The sequence below is a fragment of the Pelophylax lessonae genome (assembly GCF_965119305.1).
Source record: "Pelophylax lessonae genome assembly, chromosome: 3".
Taxonomy (NCBI): Eukaryota; Metazoa; Chordata; class Amphibia; order Anura; family Ranidae; genus Pelophylax; species Pelophylax lessonae.
The window spans coordinates 285,389,598-285,410,933 of record NC_138770.1 but is presented as its reverse complement, the minus strand read 5'-3'; the positions used below and the strand labels follow the sequence as shown (position 1 = coordinate 285,410,933).

At 42.8% G+C, this 21,336-nt stretch overlaps 1 protein-coding gene across 1 annotated transcript in view; it reads left to right on the top strand.

Annotated features, from left to right (window-relative positions):
• Nucleotides 1–21,336, top strand: part of MELTF (melanotransferrin) — a 113,072-nt gene that overhangs the window by 72,057 nt on the left and 19,679 nt on the right. Inside the window, exons 11-12 of the mRNA XM_082252433.1 lie at nt 9,815–10,009; nt 17,789–17,945. Coding sequence (XP_082108559.1) covers nt 9,815–10,009; nt 17,789–17,945 — 352 coding nt within the window. The remainder of the gene's footprint in view (nt 1–9,814; nt 10,010–17,788; nt 17,946–21,336) is intronic.

Genomic DNA, 21,336 nt, shown 5'->3' with positions numbered 1-21,336 from the left:
ATATATATATAATATATATATTCAGTTCTTTAGAAATATCAATTTTTCCTTGACTATGACTATAAATTTCCTTAACGGAAACCAATACTTTCCAAAGTAATTGTCTGTAATCATGCACCTGATAGGAAAATAATCATTGCATGGCAATGCAATAGTTTTAGTAAATATAAACTGCTAAATACCTTTTCTCATCAGCAGTATATAGCAGTCTCGTGCATTCTGAGTGTCTAGTTAAAGCTTGTAGGAGGAGTTTTCTTTCTGTACTGATTGTCCTATCAGGATGCAGGACCCCTGACCCTCTATCAGATTGGTCCTGTGCTGTTCATATGCACCCTCCCAAGAAAAAGAAAAAAAAACTCTCTAGCAATACACACCAAACTGAGCATGTGCAGCTGGTCCCCTGGCTCTGTATTGTCAGGAAATATATTGGGGATAGTGGAAGGAGGAGAGGATCAGATGAGACAGGATCAAACAGCCTTTTTACACAGTGCAGAGGGTTAACCCCTTAGGTTTCACAGTGAATATAACAAGCAGTCTTTACTGCATATACAGACTGATTTAACTGTTGTGGGTTTAGTAAGACTTTAAATCCATTTTTCATTTGCAAGAAGTAAAACACATCTTGTGAACGCTCCCATAGCACTGTAGAAAGTTATTTTCTTTCAGTATTTAAAAGAAAGAGTGCTGAAATATTCCCAGCTACAACTCTTTTTTTTCACCAATATATTTGCCTAGTTTAGAAACTTAAATAAGCAATCGTTCTCTATACCCTCTCAGAAACATTTTCTTGATTTTTTAAGAAGCACAGGCTCAGTCACAACCAACTAAAAACCATACCTTGCCCGAAAATGACACAGAGGCTGATTAGGTTGGAAAAGGCCACAGCTTTATTGAAATTCAATAAATAAGTAAATAAATATTGAGGGGTGGGTGGGGGGGGGGGGGGGGGCTGGGAAGGCTGCAAGTATGAAGGTAAAAAGCCTTGAGAACCACTTTAATACTTTGGACAGGGGAACACAGGAAATCCAGAATCTGCCTTGTTTGAACATACTTCACTGTTCAGTGGCATGCTGACTAATTTATAGAGGTAGCAATGTGGGATGGGCAATCAAATTGGAGGTGGAACCCTATCGGATGTAAAGAAAGTTGTTGCCTCTGAAGTGGCTGGGTTGAAATTTGGATTTTCAACATCAGTGCATGATCCTGTTTGCATTTAAAACCCCACATGACTGCCACAAGTAGTACCAATAGGACAATTTAGTCTATTCCTAGGTGGTTCTCCACTTAAGCCCCGGAGGATTTGGCTGCTCAAAGACCAGGGCCTATTTTGCGATTCGGTACTATTCTGGTGACTTTAACGGACAATTGAGCAGTAATACGACACTGTACCCAAATGAAATTGATGTCCTTTTTTTCCCCACAAACAGAGCTTTCTTTTGGTGGTATTTGATCACTTGTTCGATTTTTACTTTTTGCGCTATAAACAAAAAAAGAGCAACAATTTTGAAAAAATAACAATATTTTTCACATTTATTTATATGAAATTCCCCCCAAAAAAAAAGTAAAAATCAAAATTTTTTAACATTTTAGGCCAATTTGTTTTCTGCTACATATTTTTAGTGAAAAAAAATCGCAATAAGTGTATTTTGATTGGTTTGAGCAAAAGTTATTGCGTTTAATAACTACGGGAAATATTTATGTAATTTTTATTGTTTTTTTTTTTAACTAGTAATGTCGGTGATCTGCGATTTTTTTTGCGGGACTGCGACATTGCGGCGGACAGATCGGACCCTTGACTGACATTTTTTATACCTTTGGGGGTACCAGTGACAATACTACAGTAATCAGTGCTATAAATAAGCACTGTTACTGTAAAAATGACACTGGCAGGGAAGGGGTTAACTTTATTGGTGATCAGTGGGTTAAATGTTTCCCTAGGGGTGTGATTCTAACTGTGGGGGGGCGTGGCTTGTGATGTAACCACAAAGACATACGATCCTACATAGCAGGATCGTACAGTCTCTGCAGTTACACCAGGGAGAATGACAGGCGGCTTTGTTTACATTAGCCACCTGCCTTTCTCCCTCTCCAGCGGGAGATCGCGAGTGGCCGGCGGACATCGGAGCCGCCGGTCACTCGCACGGGGATGTTAGTGACCGAGCAGGGGCGGGAGCGCGCCTCCGGCGGCGTGCACTCGCCCCCTAGAGGCATGTGGGCGAGCGACGTAGTACTACGTCGCTTTGCCCAGTAGGGGCTGACCGCCGCTGTAAATAGTCGTGCGGCGGTCGGCAAGTGGTTAAAGTGGCTGAAAAGAAAAATGAACAAAACCTATCCTCATATAGCATGTACTTGAGCCAAGCCATAACACCGAGTTTGGATCTTGGCTGCTCTCCCCATCCTCTGCTATCTGCATGAGTCACTTCTAACAGTATTCTCCGATACCAGGCACTCCATGGTTATGCCACCCCCCTCCCCCTCATCACCAGCACACAACATGTAATTGACAGCTAGTAAGTGTACAGAGGAACTACTTCCAACCAGCCCAGGTGAATAAACGATAAGTAGTGGCCTCAGCTTACATGTCACCACCACACTATACACAGCAGGGCAAAAGCCATCAGGGTGTATGGTGTGGTGAAAACATAGGCTGAGTTATCACCTTACCATTTATTCACCTGGGCTGGTTGGGAGTAGCGGCGATCCTTTCCTCTTTACATTTACTAGTCATTTACTAGCCCTCTGGATCGGTATCAGGATAAGCCTGCACCCCATGTTCTGGGACACAGGGATATACTTTCACCTCTACTTTTTAGCGGTAACAAAAGCAATATAACCGGTCACAGGTGATTGACCACCTCAGATGTGCATGTTTCTTTATGGGGGGGGGTGTCCATTACCTATACTCAGCTCTCTGCTCTGTGCTATGCAATGTGTAACATTAGATCCCCACCCCCTGCCTTTGATCTCTTGAAGAGAAAGGACTGCAGATAAATAGGTACAGATTATGTGGAAGGATTTGCTATCATTATTTATATTGCATAATGCTGAGATCTTAAAGTGGTTGTAAATCTTGAGACAAAGCACATCCTTATATACTGTGTACGTGTCTCTATCTAAAGCACTGAGTGGGGTTTCTCTCTGCTGTCTAGTTATTCTGTTATCTGCATGAGTGACTTCTGACAGCTTTCCTGACACCAAGAGAAAGGAGGAGACCTGGAAAACACCTGGAAAAGACCTCCAGCACACAGTCGGTTATTGACAGCCACAACTGTGCTTGTTCTCTGTGTAGTGTGATTGGGGGGGGGGGGGTGTACCTTTCCTCCAGTGAGTCTCAGAACTCTTCACCCTTAGCTGTGCAGTGTGGGAATTCAGATCTGTTCCTGCTTTGTGCTGCTGAGATATGCTGACAGATTCTATGTAAATTCTGTGTTGTAGAGGGCTATAGAGAAGAGATGGCTTCAGATAAATGGGTGCAACTTACAAAGGAGGTTTTGCCTAATCTCTGTGTATCACTTGAAGCTAGGTACTTCACTAGGTTTTTGAAAGGGTTTACAACCACTTTAATGTAGACCAGATGGCATACAGCCATGGGTCCTAAAAGAGTTGAGCTCTGTCATTTCAAAGTCATTGTTTCTATCTTTTAGGACTCTTTAATGACTGGTAAAGTACCACTGGACTATTGTAAAGCCAATGTGGTGCCTATATTTAAAAAGGGGGTCAAAGTATTTACGAAGTAACTATAGACCTAGAGAAAAATGCGGCTATGTATAATTGGGTTATAAGGGCACCTTCATCCTAGTGATAATGTAAAAATATTTTCATGGATGTTTCGCGAAACAAATTGCAGGAGAGCCAGCCAGCTGGAGGTGAGAGATGCTAGATCACCCTCCAAGCTGCAGGATCAATATGCAAATGTCGCCTAAACACCAGGAAATAAGGGGGGAGGGGCCATAAGGGATTTTAATGGTGCCATAAAATTGTAATTATAAACCCATAAGAAAGTATTTAAAACATATAAATTTTATTCACGAAAAAACAATTGGTTTAAAACTCATCATGAGTATCAATTGGTATACAGAGAAATCGCACAGCATATAATTAAAAAAACAAAGATAATGCATATATAAAGGTGGAACATGGACTGGTATGTGGTAACCCAGTAAATGGTGATATATCCAGAAAATCCCCTGTCACAAAGTAGCAGGGTGGTCCATGTCCATCCAAAACCTTGACATGTCTCGCTGCATTTAGCCGCTTCTTCAGAAGTTTGGTATGTAAAGATAAACTGCAATAGATAAGAATATAGCGTCAATGTCAAATACATAACATTAAAGCATAGTGACATCAGTACCAAAAAAGCTGCCAACAGTGTCGACCCACCACAGTGCCACCACCACCAAAGGTGTTCCACAGGGGGAGTGAACCCAGCCAAATCAAATAGCCCCCCAGGCGGGTGTGGTGTCACCACAGAGACTGCTGCCAAAACCACAAGGCCGGGGAGGGAGAGGGAAAGAAGGGGAGTTGTAAGTATGAAAAAAATTGGTATCCCACCTGTGCTATTGATAGCACATCAGTTGTGTTGGATAACAGGGTTTGGTCAGTCCATTAATACTCATACTAAATTGATAAAAGCAAGATCCACTTTTAATTATACCCCATTGGCAATTATGAATCCTGAAAAAAGGTAATAGGTTGAAATAGTTTGCAAAATCAAATGTATAATAATAGCCCAGTCCGTGCGTCTCAGTCCAACATATCATACATTCAGCGGCGCTTGTGCACATACTAAGTGCATGTGCAAGTGTTATTGATCAGTTCCTGAAATAATTCAGAGCCTGCCAAGGTAGTCTAGTCCACACTTCACAAGGTAATTAGTCACAGCCAGCAAAGATTTCTCCTCTGATGTTCAGCACCAGTGATTGCACACCCAGTATCACTAAGCCTTCACCACACCGATTGTGCTCCCCTATGGAGTGGCCACTCACCAAATTGCCCTTGAAATATCGCCTTTATGCATAAGCTGCATGAGCCCTTGCTTCTGGTCAGTCTGTCGTCTCCAGAGCACGTCCAGATCCTGTCCGTCCACCAGGGATCACTATCAGGCTGCGTGTCTCCTCAGTGCTCACGGCTTTCCTCCAGGGTTCAGCACCGCCAGCTCTTCCATCAGCCAGGAATGACATCCACACCACCGCCCTCCTGCACCTTCCACCTCTCAGTCTCCTGACCTCAGAAGGTCAGGAGGTCAGGAGACTGAGAGGTGGAAGGTGCAGGAGGGCGGTGGTGTGGATGTCATTCCTGGCTGATGGAAGAGCTGGCGGTGCTGAACCCTGGAGGAAACCCCTGAGCACTGAGGAGACACGCAGCCTGATAGTGATCCCTGGTGGACGGACAGGATCTGGACGTGCTCTGGAGACGACAGACTGACCAGAAGCAAGGGCTCATGCAGCTTATGCATAAAGGCGATATTTCAAGGGCAATTTGGTGAGTGGCCACTCCATAGGGGAGCACGGTCGGTGTGGTGAAGGCTTAGTGATACTGGGTGTGCAATCACTGGTGCTGAACATCTGAGGAGAAATCTTTGCTGGCTGTGACTAATTACCTTGTGAAGTGTGGACTAGACTACCTTGGCAGGCTCTGAATTATTTCAGGAACTGATCAATAACACTTGCACATGCACTTAGTATGTGCACAAGCGCCGCTGAATGTATGATATGTTGGACTGAGACGCACGGACTGGGCTATTATTATACATTTGATTTTGCAAGTTTGTTTTTTACAGTGGCAGCTAGTGCATTTAAAGGATGCACAGAATGACATGTTTACATGATTTTATTATCTACTAGGTATTATTTATGGTTTTAGTAGACACATTTTATTTTATACACCTCACACTTTTATATATTTTAGCGCCGGGCGGGTGGTTGACGTTTTTTTAGCATCAGACACCTTTCTTTACAGGTTGAAATAGTTGTTATATAATTGGAGATAGATTCATTCATGTTAAAGTGTATATAATATATATATCCATACCCAAAAGAGGGGATTTAAAATAACCATCTCAAAAGTGGGTAAAGGAACTCCCAGGGGGTCAGGTGTGGTCTCCAAACTCAGTAAAGGTCACTATACTTCAACAAACAGGTGTTTATAGAGATTAACATATTACTGCCAGTGTACAAATAGCAGTACTTAGTAGGAAGGAGAGCTGGGTTAATCTAGTTTCAGACAAGGCCAACCGCTGCAAAGGGTAATATGGGAAAGAGAAATAAAGAGACCAGAGTAAATTACTATTGGCTCTGTAAAAGTCCAGCAGAGCAAACATGTAGGGATTGTCATCAGAAGTTACCTGGTAAGAGACGCCGCATCCCTCTGACCGCCGGTATCTGCCAAGCGGTGGGCGGCGCCTCTTAAGAGTTGAGCTCTGTCATTTCAAGTCATTGTTTCTATCTTTTGGGGACTCTTTAATGACTGGTAAAGTACCACTGGACTATTGTAAAGCCAATGTGGTGCCTATATTTAAAAAGGGGTCAAAGTATTTACAAAGTAACTATAGACCTGTTTGTTTAACTTCTATAGTTTGGAATATACTGGAGAGTTTAATAAAAGACCACACAGATGAGCTTTTGCTAGAAAAAAAAAACATTTTAACAATAACCAACATGAGTTCTTGAGACAGAAGTTGTCAAACAAATCTGATATCTTTTTATGAGGAGGTAAGCAAAACCTTAGACAAAGGAGTGGCTGTGGACGTGGTATAATTGGATTTTGCAAAAGCATCTGACACAGTTCCCCACACATGGCTAATGTCTAAGGTTAAATCTACAGACTTAAAAAAAAATCTGTAAATGGATAGAAAACTGGCTAAAAGACAGTATTCAGAGTAGTGGTTAATGATTCATACTCTGAATATTCTAAAGGTTATTAGTGGTGTACCCCAAGGCTCAGTGTTGGGACCCTATACTTTTTAATATCTTTACAAATGATATAGGGTCTGGGATTAAAAATACCATTTCACTCTTTGCAGATGGCACCAAGCTATGCAGTGGAATAACTTCCTTACAGGATGTTTCCAATTTACAAGCTGACCTCAATGTACTGTTTAATTGGGCAACTATGTAGCAAATGAGGTTTAATGTTGATAAATGTAAAGTTATGCATGCAACATACATACTAGGGGGAGTGCAACTGGGGGAATCAATGGTGGAGAAGGATCTGGGTGTTCTGGTAGATAGTAAGCTTAAAGGGGTTGTAAACCCTCCTTTCTTTTTATTTTTATAAAAATACCAAACATGCCTTATACTTACCTGCCCTGTGCAATCCTTTTGCACAGAGCAGCCTCAATCCTCTTCTTCTGGGGTGCCCCGCCGGCGCTCCAGGCCCCTCCTCTTCATCAAGCAGCTTTCGTGGGGGCACCCGTGCGGCTTGCTCCCAAGTCCTGCTGCTGCGTCCCTTGATAGAGACAGTGGGAATCGGCCCATCCTTCACACCTCTGTCACTGGATTTGATTGATGGCAGCGGGAGCCAATGGCTCCTGCTAATATAAATCTGTACAATGAGAAGAGAGACCGTGGCTGGAGCCGCTGCGCTCATGTACATTGCTGGATCGGATCGGGCTCAGGTAAGAAAAATGGGGGGTCTAGGGGGAGCTGCAGTACAGAATGTTTTTTTATGTTAATGCATAGAATGCATTAAGGTGGGAAACCTTGAAGGCTTTCCACCACTTTTAATAGCATTCAATGCCATTTGCAGTTTCCAAAGTGAGCAAAGTCCTTTCTTGTATTAAGAGGTATGGACTGCAAAAAGAGATTTATCATTTTGCCCCTGTACATGCACAAATATTTAGTAACACCTCATCTGGAATATGCCGTTCAGTTTTGGGCACCAGTTCACAAAAAGGATCTCAGGTAACTGGAGAAAGTGCAGAGAAGGGCAACCAAACTGATAAGAGGCATGGAGGAGCACAGCTACGAGGAAAGATTGGAGGAACTGAATTTATTCTCTCTTGAGAAGAGGAGATTAAGGGGGGAGTTTGAATCAACATGTATAAGTACATAAGTGGTCCATATAGTGAACTTGGTGTTGAGTTATTCACTTTAAGGTCATCACAGAGGAAAAGGGGACACATTTTATATTTACAAGAAAAGAGATTGGCCAGCTCAGTAGATTTTTTTAAGAAACGCCTGGATTCTTTCCTTGATGCACATTGTAGCACTGCCCCTATAAGGACTGCCAGTTATTCACTCTATGGGTCCCCCTGAGTTACCAGCACACAGTCATGACAGATACAAGTTCTTCATTTCTTCTCTTCAGCTCACTCCAATAAGCAGTCCAGGGGTATTTGGTTGTTTTGTGGGGATAGGAGAAGGAAATAGTGGGATACTCCAGTTTAACTATAGACAATGTTGAGGACTCCTATCTTCTGATACAGCCAGGCTGTTGATTCACCCTGCCACTATGGATGAATTTGAATTGAGTCTCTTTTTCCCAAGACGACTCGGTGAACAGACAATTATCTTTATGACACTCTCCCCAGTATCCTCTTTCTCTTCCTCTGCTGACACCTGTCCACTGACTATCCTACAAGTAGGGGTGGCCCCCTCAGGTCTGTCCCTGTACTCATGATACTGCAGTACCAGGGTCTCCAGTGTCTCCCCTCTGTCAGCTTTCCAGGACCTCTGGGTTCAGCTCCTCCCAACCACTCCTCTAGTCCTCAGGACGACCTCCTGTGACCGCATTACACCTCTACAGAGGAGGAGGCAGCCGCCCCCTCCCTCCGGGACTCTGCTCTCCAGCCAAAGACTCCGCAGCACATGTGCTCCTGGCTTTTATACAGTATCCCAGAATGCATCAAGGCGACCTGCCCTCCGCCAATCACCAAGACTGTAACAAAAGCCTTTGCACCCATTCGTCAGGTTTTCACATGCCTCCCTATTGGACCAGTGTGAAACACTCTTCAGACTGAATGAATTGCATACTGAGCAGACCTCACTAATTGCTCTCTGCCTATAAGGGAGAAGGATCTATTTAGATTTACCTGCAGCTCCTCTGGTAAGCAGACAGAGCTCAAAACTATACTCTCTCACTAGTACCTACCTAGGAGGGTGCTACATAATATAACTAGATACTAATATTTATAGGTAAAGTTGATACAGGGAATATTCAATTGCCTCTTTGGGGATCAGGAAGGAATTTTTACCCCCCACTAGAGCAAATTGGTGTTGTGTTTTTTTTTTCTTTATTGATTGAACTGGATGGGATGGTGTCTTTTGTCAACCCGATCAACTCTATAACTATGTAAAATATTAACACTAAAGGGCTAAACATTTTATGATTCCATTTTTTTACTTCATTAGAGAAATATTTTTCACATGGCATTTGAATTAACTTTATTTCAGTCTTACCAACTGATAATGTGTTTGGAGATGCTCCAAACAAGCACAAACATTTTACATTCATACTGAATCAAGACACACAGCCTACCTGTTTATTGAGTGCAATTTTCATTCTAGCATTCATCTTCTGCATCTGATAGTGCTGGTAATGTATATCCAAACCTAAAAGCAAAAATGTAATATATTGTAGCTTACCAGTCCTGTTTTGTGTTAAAATACACCTAAAATCCCTAGAGTTTCTGGTGTCCTTATTTTCATAATAGCTTTGAAGTTGAGTGGACATTCTGGCGCTGCTTTGATGTTTTATGGAAAGGATTAGAATTTCACTGATGGAAAAAATGTATTCCCAAGAATGCTCTTTAACGGGGAGAAAATAAATCATAGAACCTAGTGAACTATAATTGTTCTCTTGTTTGTTTTTCTAGTAAATGATTCATCCGATAATTACTATGCAGTGGCTGTTGTCCATAAGAAGCCCTTTGATGCCTTCACAATTCATGAACTGAAGGGTAGAAAATCCTGCCACACAGGGTACAAGCGCTCAGCTGGCTGGAATATCCCTATAGGAATCCTGAAGAAGCATGGTCTAATCAGATCAGAAGGTTGTAATATTGCCAAAGGTAAGTAAAATTAATTCTAGAGCTTACTATTGAAGCGGTAGTAAACTTTCACAAAAAAAAAAAAAAATCCACCTGCAAGGCAATGGCACAATGTGCTAGTATGCATTGCATACTAGTACATTATGAAATACCTTAGAAAGAAGACATCTTCACCCGGTCTTCCTTTCAGGTTCATAGGGTTAGGCAAATGCTGTCCCTTCATAGCGCATGCGTTGGTGACATAACATAAGATAACAAGATCAGTTAGGCTCCTTTCACACGGCCGCTCCGTGTGTCCGCAAATCATCCAATCCGTTTGCGGATGATTTGCGGACATAATGTAAGTGAATGGCACTGCGGGTGTCAGCGGAATACCACCTGCTGACACCCGATTTTCCTCCATTCAGTTCTGTTCCGTTTTTACAAATGGAACAGAACCCATTTTTTCTTCCGTGTAAAACACGGAAAGGAAGGAAAATCGGATGTCAGCGGTGTCATCCGCTGACATCCGCAGTGCCATAGACATACATTATGTCCGCATATCATCCGCAAACGGATGGGATTATATGCGGGCACACGGAGCGGATGACAGAAATGTCATCCGCTCCGTGGAAAGAAAAAAAAAAAAGTCCCGCAGCGGACCTTTCACACGGAGCGCCCGTGTGAAAGGAGCCTTACTCAAAATGCTGTACATTTACTGCTAAGCAGGAAGCAGAGCCTGCTTAAGTAAACATGGCTGTTCAATTGTGTGTATATATATATATATATATATATATATATATATATATATACTGTGTGTGTATATATATATATATATATATATATATATATATATATATATATATATATATATATATACACACATATACAGTATCTTACAAAACTGAGTACACCCCTCACATTTTTGTAAATATGTTATAGCTTTTCATGTAACAACACAGAAGAAATTACAATTTGCTACAATGTAAAGTAGTGAGTGTACAGGTGGTATAACAGTGTAAATTTGTTGTCCCCACAAAATACCTCAACACACAGTCATTAATGTCTAAACCTCTGGCAACAAAAGTGAGTACACCCCTAAGTGAACATGTCCAAACTGGGCCCAATTAGCCAATTTCCCTCCCCGGTGTCATGTGACTCAGTGTTACAAGGTCTCAGGTGTGAATGGGGAGCAGGTGTGTTAAATTTGGTGTTATCACTCTCACTTTCTCTTACTAGTCACTGGAGGTTCAACATGGCACCTCATGGCAAAGAACTCTCTGAGGATCTGAAAAAAAGAATTGTTGCTCTACATCATGGGTGTCCAACCTTTTGGCTTCTCTGAGCCACATTGAGTGTAGAGAAATTTTCTCGGGCCGCAAGCATATAAAATATATACTATAGTTAGGGTATATAAGTAATAAAATGCCGCCGCGCCCTTCCTGCGCCACCGCGCCCCCCGCACTAATTTAACACAACTAGAGGATGATCAAATGAAATTGAATCAGTATACAGAGGTTTACTTCTTCTGAGCAATAATAAAGGAACACTCTAACCACCATGACCACGTCAATGATTTGAAGTGGTCATGGTGGTAGGAGTCATAATTAAATGAGTGGTGGGTATTTGGCCACTTAGCCCTGAGACCCGCTAAGTGGCCAAATACCCACCACTCATTTAATTATGTCATTAAATCTTAACTTGGTCTTCCAGAAAAACACCACCGTACTCCTCTTCTTTTGGGGATCTTGTGGCTACCCTGGAGAAAAATAGAGAGGCACCTCCATACATACCGATCGTGAAACTGTACAAAAAATTGAATGTAAGCAATCAATAACATTTGAATACAGATTATATAGATCGAGAAATTACTTAAACCATATGATACTAATAGTGATTACTATCATTATAGATATGGTGAAACCTTGAAAAAGGCATGGCCGAATAGGCAAGCCGAAACTCGTTGGAACTGAGACGCTTCCTGCAACATCCAACACCCATGGATGGCAGGACACTGTGTTTCTAAAAGTCACCAATAATCACATTGTCACAACTCTAATTTTCGTGCACTATCACGGATGGGTCTCTCACCCACCCAGCACCAAAGTATTTTACTCTTATATATATTGTAATAAATATGTTTTTTACGGAAAACTTGAAAATCGCTTAGACGCTTTAATTGCTTTTTAAACTAGGGAATGGGGGGGAGGGTACAGATGTAGAATTAGCCAGTGGAAAGCAAGTTTCAGAGGGCAGAAATGGGGGCATTAGCGGTAGGGTGTTCGGAGCCCCTATACCCAGGGTGGGTACGGGGAAAAATCAAGAGAGCAGCCTAAAAACATCAAAATTACGAGGCTTATATACCAATGCCAGAAGCCTGGCCAACAAGATGGGAGAGCTGGAGCTGCTGATGTTTGAGGAGGACTTAGATTTTGTGGGGATAACTGAGACTTGGTTTGACAGCTCTCATGACTGGATGGCGACCATTCAGGGGTATTCCCTTTATCGCAGAGATAGAGAGGGTAAAAAAGGGGGAGGGGTATGTTTGTATATTAAGAACAGTATACAGGTAAATATGAGGGATGATATTAATAATGGAGCTATGGACGAGGCAAAATCCCTATGGGTAGAGCTTCAAAGGAAAGGCACGGTGGGGAAGGTAATATTGGGCGTATGCTATAGGCCCCCAAACCAGAGGGAGGAGGGTGAGGTGGACCTCATGTTACAGATAGGATTGGCAGCAAGGATGGGAAATGTCATTATAATGGGGGACTTTAATTATCCTGATATAGACTGGGCAGAAGGAACCGCGCATTCAGCCAAGGCTCGGCAGTTCCTAAATGTTTTGCAGGACAATTTCATGGGTCAGATGGTGAATGCACCGACAAGAAACAATGCGGTACTTGACCTACTGATTACCAACAATACAGACCTGCTCACGGATATAGAAATACGGGACAACTTAGGGAACAGTGACCATAGGTCAATTGGTTTCAGTATTAATTACAGTAATAGGAAACACAAGGGTAATATAAGGACACTGAATTTCAAAAGAGCCAATTTCCCTAAACTGCGCTCGCTGCTAGAAAATATCAATTGGGATAGAACCCTGGGAACAAAGAACACGGAGGAAAAATGGGAGTGCTTCAAGAGCATACTTAACAAGGGGGTGGACCAGTGCATTCCACAGGGAAATAAATTTAAAAGAGCAAAACTAAACCCTGGGTGGCTAAACTCCAACATAAAAATGTATATTAGAGCTAAAGAAAAGGCCTTCAAAAAATACAAGACTGAGGGGTCATTGGCAGCATTTAAGCATTACAAAGAGTGTAATAAGAAATGTAAAGATGAAATCAGGGCGGCTAAAATAGAACACGAGAGACATATAGCGGAGGAGAGTAAAAAGAACCCCAAGAAATTCTTTAAGTATATAAACAGTAAGAAAGCGAGGCCAGAACACATTGGCCCCATAAAAGATGATAAAGGAAAAATGGCCACTGAGGACAGAGAAAAGGCGGAAGTGTTAAATAATTTATTTTCTTCAGTCTTCACAAAGGAATCGGGGGGCTACACGAACCCCGCTTGTAAGGCCGAACTAAATAATACACCTCAGGAAGTGCCGCCATGGCTAACAGAGGATAGACTTAGAGCTAAACTAGAGAAACTTAACATAAATAAATCCCCGGGACCGGATGGCTTGCACCCAAGGGTTCTAAATGAGCTCAGTCAGGTGATTGCCAGACCATTATTCTTGATCTTTAAGGATAGTTTACAGACGGGTATGGTGCCAGCTGATTGGAAAAAAGCCAACGTGGTACCAATATTTAAAAAGGGGCCGAGATATATCCCGGGTAACTATAGGCCGGTCAGCCTAACATCTGTAGTCTGCAAAATTTTGGAGGGGATGATAAGGGACCACATACAAGACTTTAGTAATGAAAACGGTATTATAAGTAGTAATCAGCATGGATTCATGAAAAATCGTTCATGCCAAACCAATCTATTAACCTTCTACGATGAAGTGAGCTGCCACTTAGATAAAGGTAAGCCTGTGGATGTGGTGTATCTGGACTTTGCAAAGGCCTTTGACACCGTTCCCCACAAACGCTTACTGTACAAACTAAGGAAGGTAGGTATGGACCATAAGGTGAGTACCTGGATAGAGAACTGGCTCCAGGGGAGAGTACAGAGGGTGGTGATTAATGGGGAGTACTCGGATTGGGCGGGTGTGGAAAGTGGGGTCCCCCAGGGTTCTGTCCTGGGACCAATCCTGTTTAATTTATTCATAAATGATCTAGAGGAGGGGATATCTAGTACAATCTCAGTATTTGCAGATGATACTAAATTAGGCATGCCAATATCTTCTATGCAGGATGTGGAAATCTTGCAAGCAGACCTGAACAAAATAACGGGGTGGGCAACTACATGGCAGATGAGATTTAATGTAGAAAAATGTAAAGTAATGCACTTGGGGGCCAGAAACCAGAAAGCAAGCTACTCACTAGGGGGGGAACCTCTGGGTGAGTCTAGGATGGAAAGGGACCTGGGGGTACTGGTAGACAACAGGCTTGGAAGTGGCATGCAATGCCAAGCCGCTGCAAGCAAAGCCAACAGAATACTGGGTTGTATAAAAAAGGGGATTCACTCCAGAAATAAAGAGATTATTCTTCCACTCTACAAGACTCTGGTCCGGCCACATCTGGAGTATGCTGTCCAGTTCTGGGCACCGGTCCTCAGGAAGGATGTGCTGGAACTGGAGAAAGTCCAGAGAAGGGCAACAAAAATAATTAGGGGAATGGAGGACATCGGCTATGAGGAAAGACTACAAGCACTGAACTTGTTCTCTCTGGAGAAGAGACGCTTGAGGGGGGATATGATATCAATGTACAAATACTGTACTGGCGACCCTAGCATAAGGAACAAACTATTTAGAGTAAGGGAATACAATAAGACACGTGGCCACTCACTAAAACTAGAGGAAAGGCGGTTTAACCTTAAAGTGCGTAAGGGGTTCTTCACTGTAAGAGCGGTAAGGATGTGGAATTCTCTTCCGCAAGCAGTCGTATCAGCGGGGAGCATTGATAGTTTCAAAAAACTATTGGATGGACACCTTAAAGACCACAACATACAGGGGTATACAATGTACGGTTAAAAGCAAACACACACACATAGGTTGAACTGGATGGACTTGTGTCTTTTTTCAGCCTCACTAACTATGTAACTATGTAACTATGTAACTGCCTCAAAGTCCCATACACTGGTCTGAGGAACCAAATAATCTTTTGTACTATTAACCAGGGATGTTGGCACATTACAAATAGGAATCATCAACCTACAAACAAAAAACTCCAGTTTTCTAGAGCTCAAACTACAAAACCCTAAGGCTTTAAGAAGATTGCCAAGACCCTGAAACTGAGCTGCAGCACAGTGGTCAAGACCATACAACAGTTTAACAGGACAGGTTCCACTCAGAACAGGCCTCGCCATGGTCAACCAAAGAAGTTGAGTGTATGTGCTCAGTGGTTGTCTTTGGGAAAGAGACGTATAAGTGTTGCCAACATTGCTGCAGAGGTTAACGGGGTGGGGGATCAGCAGGTCAGTGCTCAGACCATACGCCGCACACTGCATCAAATTGGTCTGCATGGCTGTCGTCCCAGAAGGAAGCCTCTTCTAAAGATGATGCACAAGAAAGCCTGCAAACAGTTTGCTAAAGACAAGCAGACTAAGGACATGGATTATTGGAACCATGTCCTGTGGTCTGATGAGACCAAGATAAACATATTCGGTTCAAATGGTGTCAAGCGTGTGTGACGGCAACCAGGTGATGAGTAAAAAAAAAAGTGTGTCTTGCCTACAGTCAAGCATGGTGGTGGGAGTGTCATGGTCTTGGGCTGCCTGACTGCACTGGGGAGCTACAGTTTGAGGGAACCATGAATGCCAACATATACTGTGACATAGTGAAGCAGAGCATGATCCCCTCCCTTCGGAGACTGGGCTGTAGGGCAGTATTCCAACATGATAGCAATCCCAAACACACCTCCAAGATGACCACTGCCTTGCTAAAGAAGCTGAGGGTAAAGGTGATGGACTGGCCAAGCATGTCTCCAGACCTAAACCCTATTGAGCACCTGTGGGGCATCCTCAAACGGAAGGTGGAGGGGCGCAAGGCCTCTAACATCCACCAGCTCTGTGATGTCATCATGGAGGAATGGAAGAGGACTCCAGTGGCAACCTGTGAAGCTCTGGTGAACTCCATGCCCAGGAGAGTTAAGGCAGTGCTAAAAAATAATGGTGGCCACACAACATTTTGACACTTTGGGCCCAATTTAGACATTTTCACTTATGGGTGTACTCACTTTTGTTGCCAGCGGTTTAGGCATTAATGGCTGTGTTGAGTTATTTTGAGGGGACAGCAAATGTACACTGTTATACAAGCTGTACACTCACTACTTTACATTGTAGCCAAGTTTCATTTTTTCAGTTTTGTCACATGAAAAGATATAATAAAATATTTACAAAAATGTGAGGGGTGTACTCACTTTTCTGAGATACTGTAGCTCCACAGAGGCTGGCTATATTTGTGTGTATGTAAAAGAAAACACAAAATATGGGCACAAATGTAAGACACAAAAGAAGGTTTCCAGGACAAAAATGCTACAAATGCTTAAAGGCCATGGGCAAAAAATGGTTAGATTTAAAGATTAATGAGCACAAAACCCACTCTACACACCAAGGAGGGATCAGGATGCCAGCCACAAATAATAGGATGGAGGACTTTCATGCCAGATATTGGGGCCATAAACAGAAACAACTAAACAAAGTCTTAATGAATTTTAAGGACAGAAGAAAATCGCAACATGACCGTCAACTACAATAAATGATGCTTGAAGGCTCTTGATAGACAGATCGACATGATCTTTTTGTGCATATTTCATGTTGGTGTAAATTATTCAGCCTATTCATTGGGGGTCTATGTGGTGATGATTCAGAGTTCATGTTTACAGATAGTGGGAGGAAACCCATACTGTCTGTCAGTCCACCTGCTGGTTATTTTCAGTTCTTAGTTAGATTTGCTCTTTAAAGGAAAACTATCACCATTAGAAAATCCTGTTAAATCCCCCCAGGGATCCCTGTGCATATAGTGTTTCTGTCAAAGCTGACTGTAACTGCACCCCTGATGAAGCCTAAAAATATGGGCATTCACTTGGTGGGCGGGGGTATTACGGCAAACCCTGAGATCCACCCCTCTCCTCTGCACTGTTGTGGCTCCTCATTCTTTCTGTTTAGTTTACACAGAGTCCGTAGCTGCAGCCGACTATTCAGGGCACAGGTAGTGAAAACTGTCAGCTTGTGTTGTGAATGATTGCACCTGAAGAAGAGCGCCTTCATTCACAAAACCAAAAGCTGACAATAGTGTACACCGACTACTACTGTTCTCTGAGACAGCCTAGTGTATCTCTCTTGTGCCCTTTCCTCCAGCAGTGTTGCCTGAATAGCCGGCTGCAGGTCCAGACTCTGTGTTTACTAAAGAGGAGAGTTGAAGAGACAGCACAGCAATGTTTTGTCTGGCAGCTTAGGAGGGGGGCAAGGTTTTTGTGTGGATAGTTATCCAACAACACAGCCCAGCAGCTCCTACATGGATTTTGATGGGGACAAGTGCTTTGTGCGCGGGATTCCTGGAGGGAGGAGAGAATTGTATTAGTCTTTTTATATGAAATCATTTGTCATGGCAGCTTCCTTACCCTTTATTTAAATTGCTCAATGTATTGCAGTCAAGATAGAAAATACATATTTAATTATAACATTTGTGTTCCACAAAAGCTGTAGGTGATTTCTTCTCTAAAAGTTGTGTGCCTGGGATGAACCAAAAGGAGTTTCCAAGCAATCTCTGTGAGCTTTGTATAGGTGATATGAAAAAAGAAAACAAGTGTGAAAACAAGCCTGTGGAACAATACTATGGATATGAAGGAGCATTCAGGTAGCAATTTCAAACTTCATGTAGTATTTTCATAATAATGGTGGAGGTAAATGAGATAATAACTTTGGTTCACAAAATCTGTATTTGATGTGCAATTCTTAATATGTCATATTCTATGGTAGTAGTCTGTGTTCAAATGGGGTCTGTGATGACTTTTCCTGACTTCCCGTCCTGGAGTCTTGACAGAAAGTGAGCAGAAAGCTTCACTTTACGAGGTGTTGCGTGTCCCCACTGCAAGATTTCCCCTCACCTTCTGTTGTCCAGATACCTTCCCTTTACTTTCTGTTCTCGTGACCACTCACACTAGGAAATGAGTGACACAGCACTTAAAACAGAGGTTCTAGCACTTCCCCAGTATATCAAAACTTGTGGATACAAATCCACCATGGGATGGTGTGAGAGGAGTGACAGGAGGGTGTGGACACGATATGTATTGACAATGTGGAGTCTACAGGGACACTTTGTGTTGGCACTATATTTTGAAGTCATGTGTGCAGCAGGCTGACAATACTGCTAATTGCAACCCAGTGGCTTAAGCTGGCCATAGATGGTGAGAAATGAATCCGGTCCCTGTTGAACTGGACAATTTTCATCTGCTCCTGCTCGAAATAAGTCAATCAAACCATAAGCTTCCGTTGAACGGGCTTGTTTGAAAATTGTTCTCGATCAGCTGCTGCAGCCACTAATCAGTGGGTTCTGACAGTGGGGGAGTCGGGCTGTCAGAATAGTGTCCCAGCAGGGAGGATTCTCCTTTATCAACCTCGCTTGTGTGGATGAAGGAATCTGTTTATTTTATTGTGCCTGCTGGTTGATCGAAAAATAAATGAGTCATCTATGGTCAGCTTTAGTGTTGTCAGCCTGCAAGAGAAAGCACATAGAACAGTGAGCTTGAAGGCAGGCTCCCAAGGTAAATGTCTTGAGATACAAACTAAATAAAGGTTAGCTAATAGAAAATGTTGACAGTAATGCATGATGCCACAAACAGTTGATCTGGGAGAAGGAAAAAAATAACATTGTGTGTACTTGCACGCTGCTTTGTTGTAATTAGTGTATTCGATCTACCAAATGACTACTTGTATGTGGATCAATTACACCTATACACACTCAAAAAGTGTACCAATACGCAAAATTATAATAAGAATTGTTGCTCCGCTCCTAAAAAAATAGTGTTGCTATCTCTTTAAATGTGCATTAAGATCATACAATTAAAACAATGTCTCAAAAATAAATTTGAAAATAAAAAAACTTGATGTGAACAGTGATCATCTAGTCCTTAAAATGTCCTCAAGTGTATAGCTGCTTGCATACACTTCCTCTTTCTTTTTTTTCAAATTCGTTTTTATTAGAGGTAAGAAAGAGTACAAGTAATATACATACGTTCAAACATAGCCGTGTTGCAGCGTACAGAACCAAAATACATTAGGCGAGTGAGAAAGATGAATACATTGCAGCAATATAACAATGCCAGACAGTAAAAGAAAAAAAAATAAACAGCAGATCTACTTTCGTCATCAAAGGACATTAAAAAACAGTACGATCCTCAGAAGCGTTCAAAGACTACAGTAGATCCACACTCAGTAGGGAACATCTCACAGCAGAGCAATGCTAGATAATGAGTAATGTAAACAAGGAGATATCTGAAAATAAACTATTCTCACTAAGAAACCCAAAAAATAAAGAGAGGGCTTACAACACATTGGGAAAAGACATGGATCACATAAGGGGAAGACAAAGGGGGTCAAGAGGTGAGGGAAAGAGTAACCAAAAAAGGGGGACTAGGAAGGGCAGGGCAAGGGTCAGGGGGAAGACAGTAGGAGCCAGCAGGCAAAACCGGCCGGGCGTCTACCACAGAGCAACAGGGGGAAAGAGGGGGGGAGAGCAGGCAGGGAAAGAGGTCCGATGGATCCCGTGCGAGATGTCGTCTGTAGAGATCGGGTGGGTCAGCAATCGGCCTCCTGCAGCGCTCTGCTGTCATCTGACAGGACAAACTCATTCCAGCAGCCCCACGTAGCCGTATAGAGTTCCCTCCTGCCCTGCGAGGTCAGTACCAGGTCCTCAAAGTCGTTAATCTGCTTGATTCTAGACAACCAGAGCCGCTTGGACGGTGGAGCGGTGGACTTCCAGCATGCGCCTATGCAGGCCTTCGCCGCATTAAAGAGGTGGCGTAGAATCTATTTTTTGTAGCGGTCCGGTTGGAGAGAGGAGCAGTGGAGGAGAAAGAGCGCCGGGTCATCCCGGAGAACATAGTTGGTCATCCGCTGGGATACCTCTCTCACCTGTCTCCAGAAGTCGCTCAACAAGGGGCAGCTCCAGAAAACATGGAGCATCGTCCCACGGTCTTTCCGACACCGCCAACATCTCTCCGATGCCTCCGGGAAGAAACCCGCCACTCTCGTTGACACTTCCTCTTTCATCAATGTCAAATACATTATGAATGTATCAAATGTGCATCTTGTTAAAATGGTGTCCACCTCTATGTGCTCCAACATACAGATTCCAGGAGGGAGAACATAAAAAACCTGACAGCTTAGGAGGAGCCGCTGTATTAACTATCCAACGTTAGTACAGCGATCCCCTCTCCTGTTTTTTGTTTTGAAAGAGTGGTGGACCCTGTGCCAGGACATTCCAGTCAGTGTTCTCAGCCATTGGCTGAGAGAGACTTAGCCAATGGCTGAGAACACTGACTGGAAGACTTAAAGGTGGGAAGACAATGTAATAGAGCAGCACGAAATGCCAGCAGAATGCTTGGATGTATAGGGAGAGGTATAAGCAGTAGAAAGAGAGAAGTGCTTATGCCGCTGTACAGAACACTGGTGAGACCTCACTTGGAGTATTGTGCGCAGTACTGGAGGCCATATCTCCAGAAGGATATAGATACTCTAGAGAGAGTTCAGAGAAGAGCTACTAAACTAGTACATGGATTGCAGGAAAAAACTTACCAGGAAAGGTTAAAGGACCTTAACATGTATAGCTTGGAAGAAAGAAGAGACAGAGGGGATATGATAGAAACTTTTAAATACATAAAGGGAATCAACTCGGTAAAGGAGGAGAGCATATTTAAAAGAAGAAAAACTACCACAAGAGGACACAGTTTTAAATTAGAGGGGCAAAGGTTTAAAAGTAATATGAGGAAGTCTTACTTTACTGAGAGAGTAGTGGATGCATGGAATAACCTTCCTGCAGAAGTGGTAGCTGCAAATACAGTGAAGGAGTTTAAGCATGCATGGGATAGGCATAAGGCTATCCTTCATATAAGATAGGGCCAGGGACTATTCATAGGATTCAGATATATTGGGCAGACTAGATGGGCCAAATGGTTCTTATCTGCCGACACATTCTATGTTTCTATGAGAGTGCTAATTGAGTGCCAATCGGCATATTTTATTCGGTC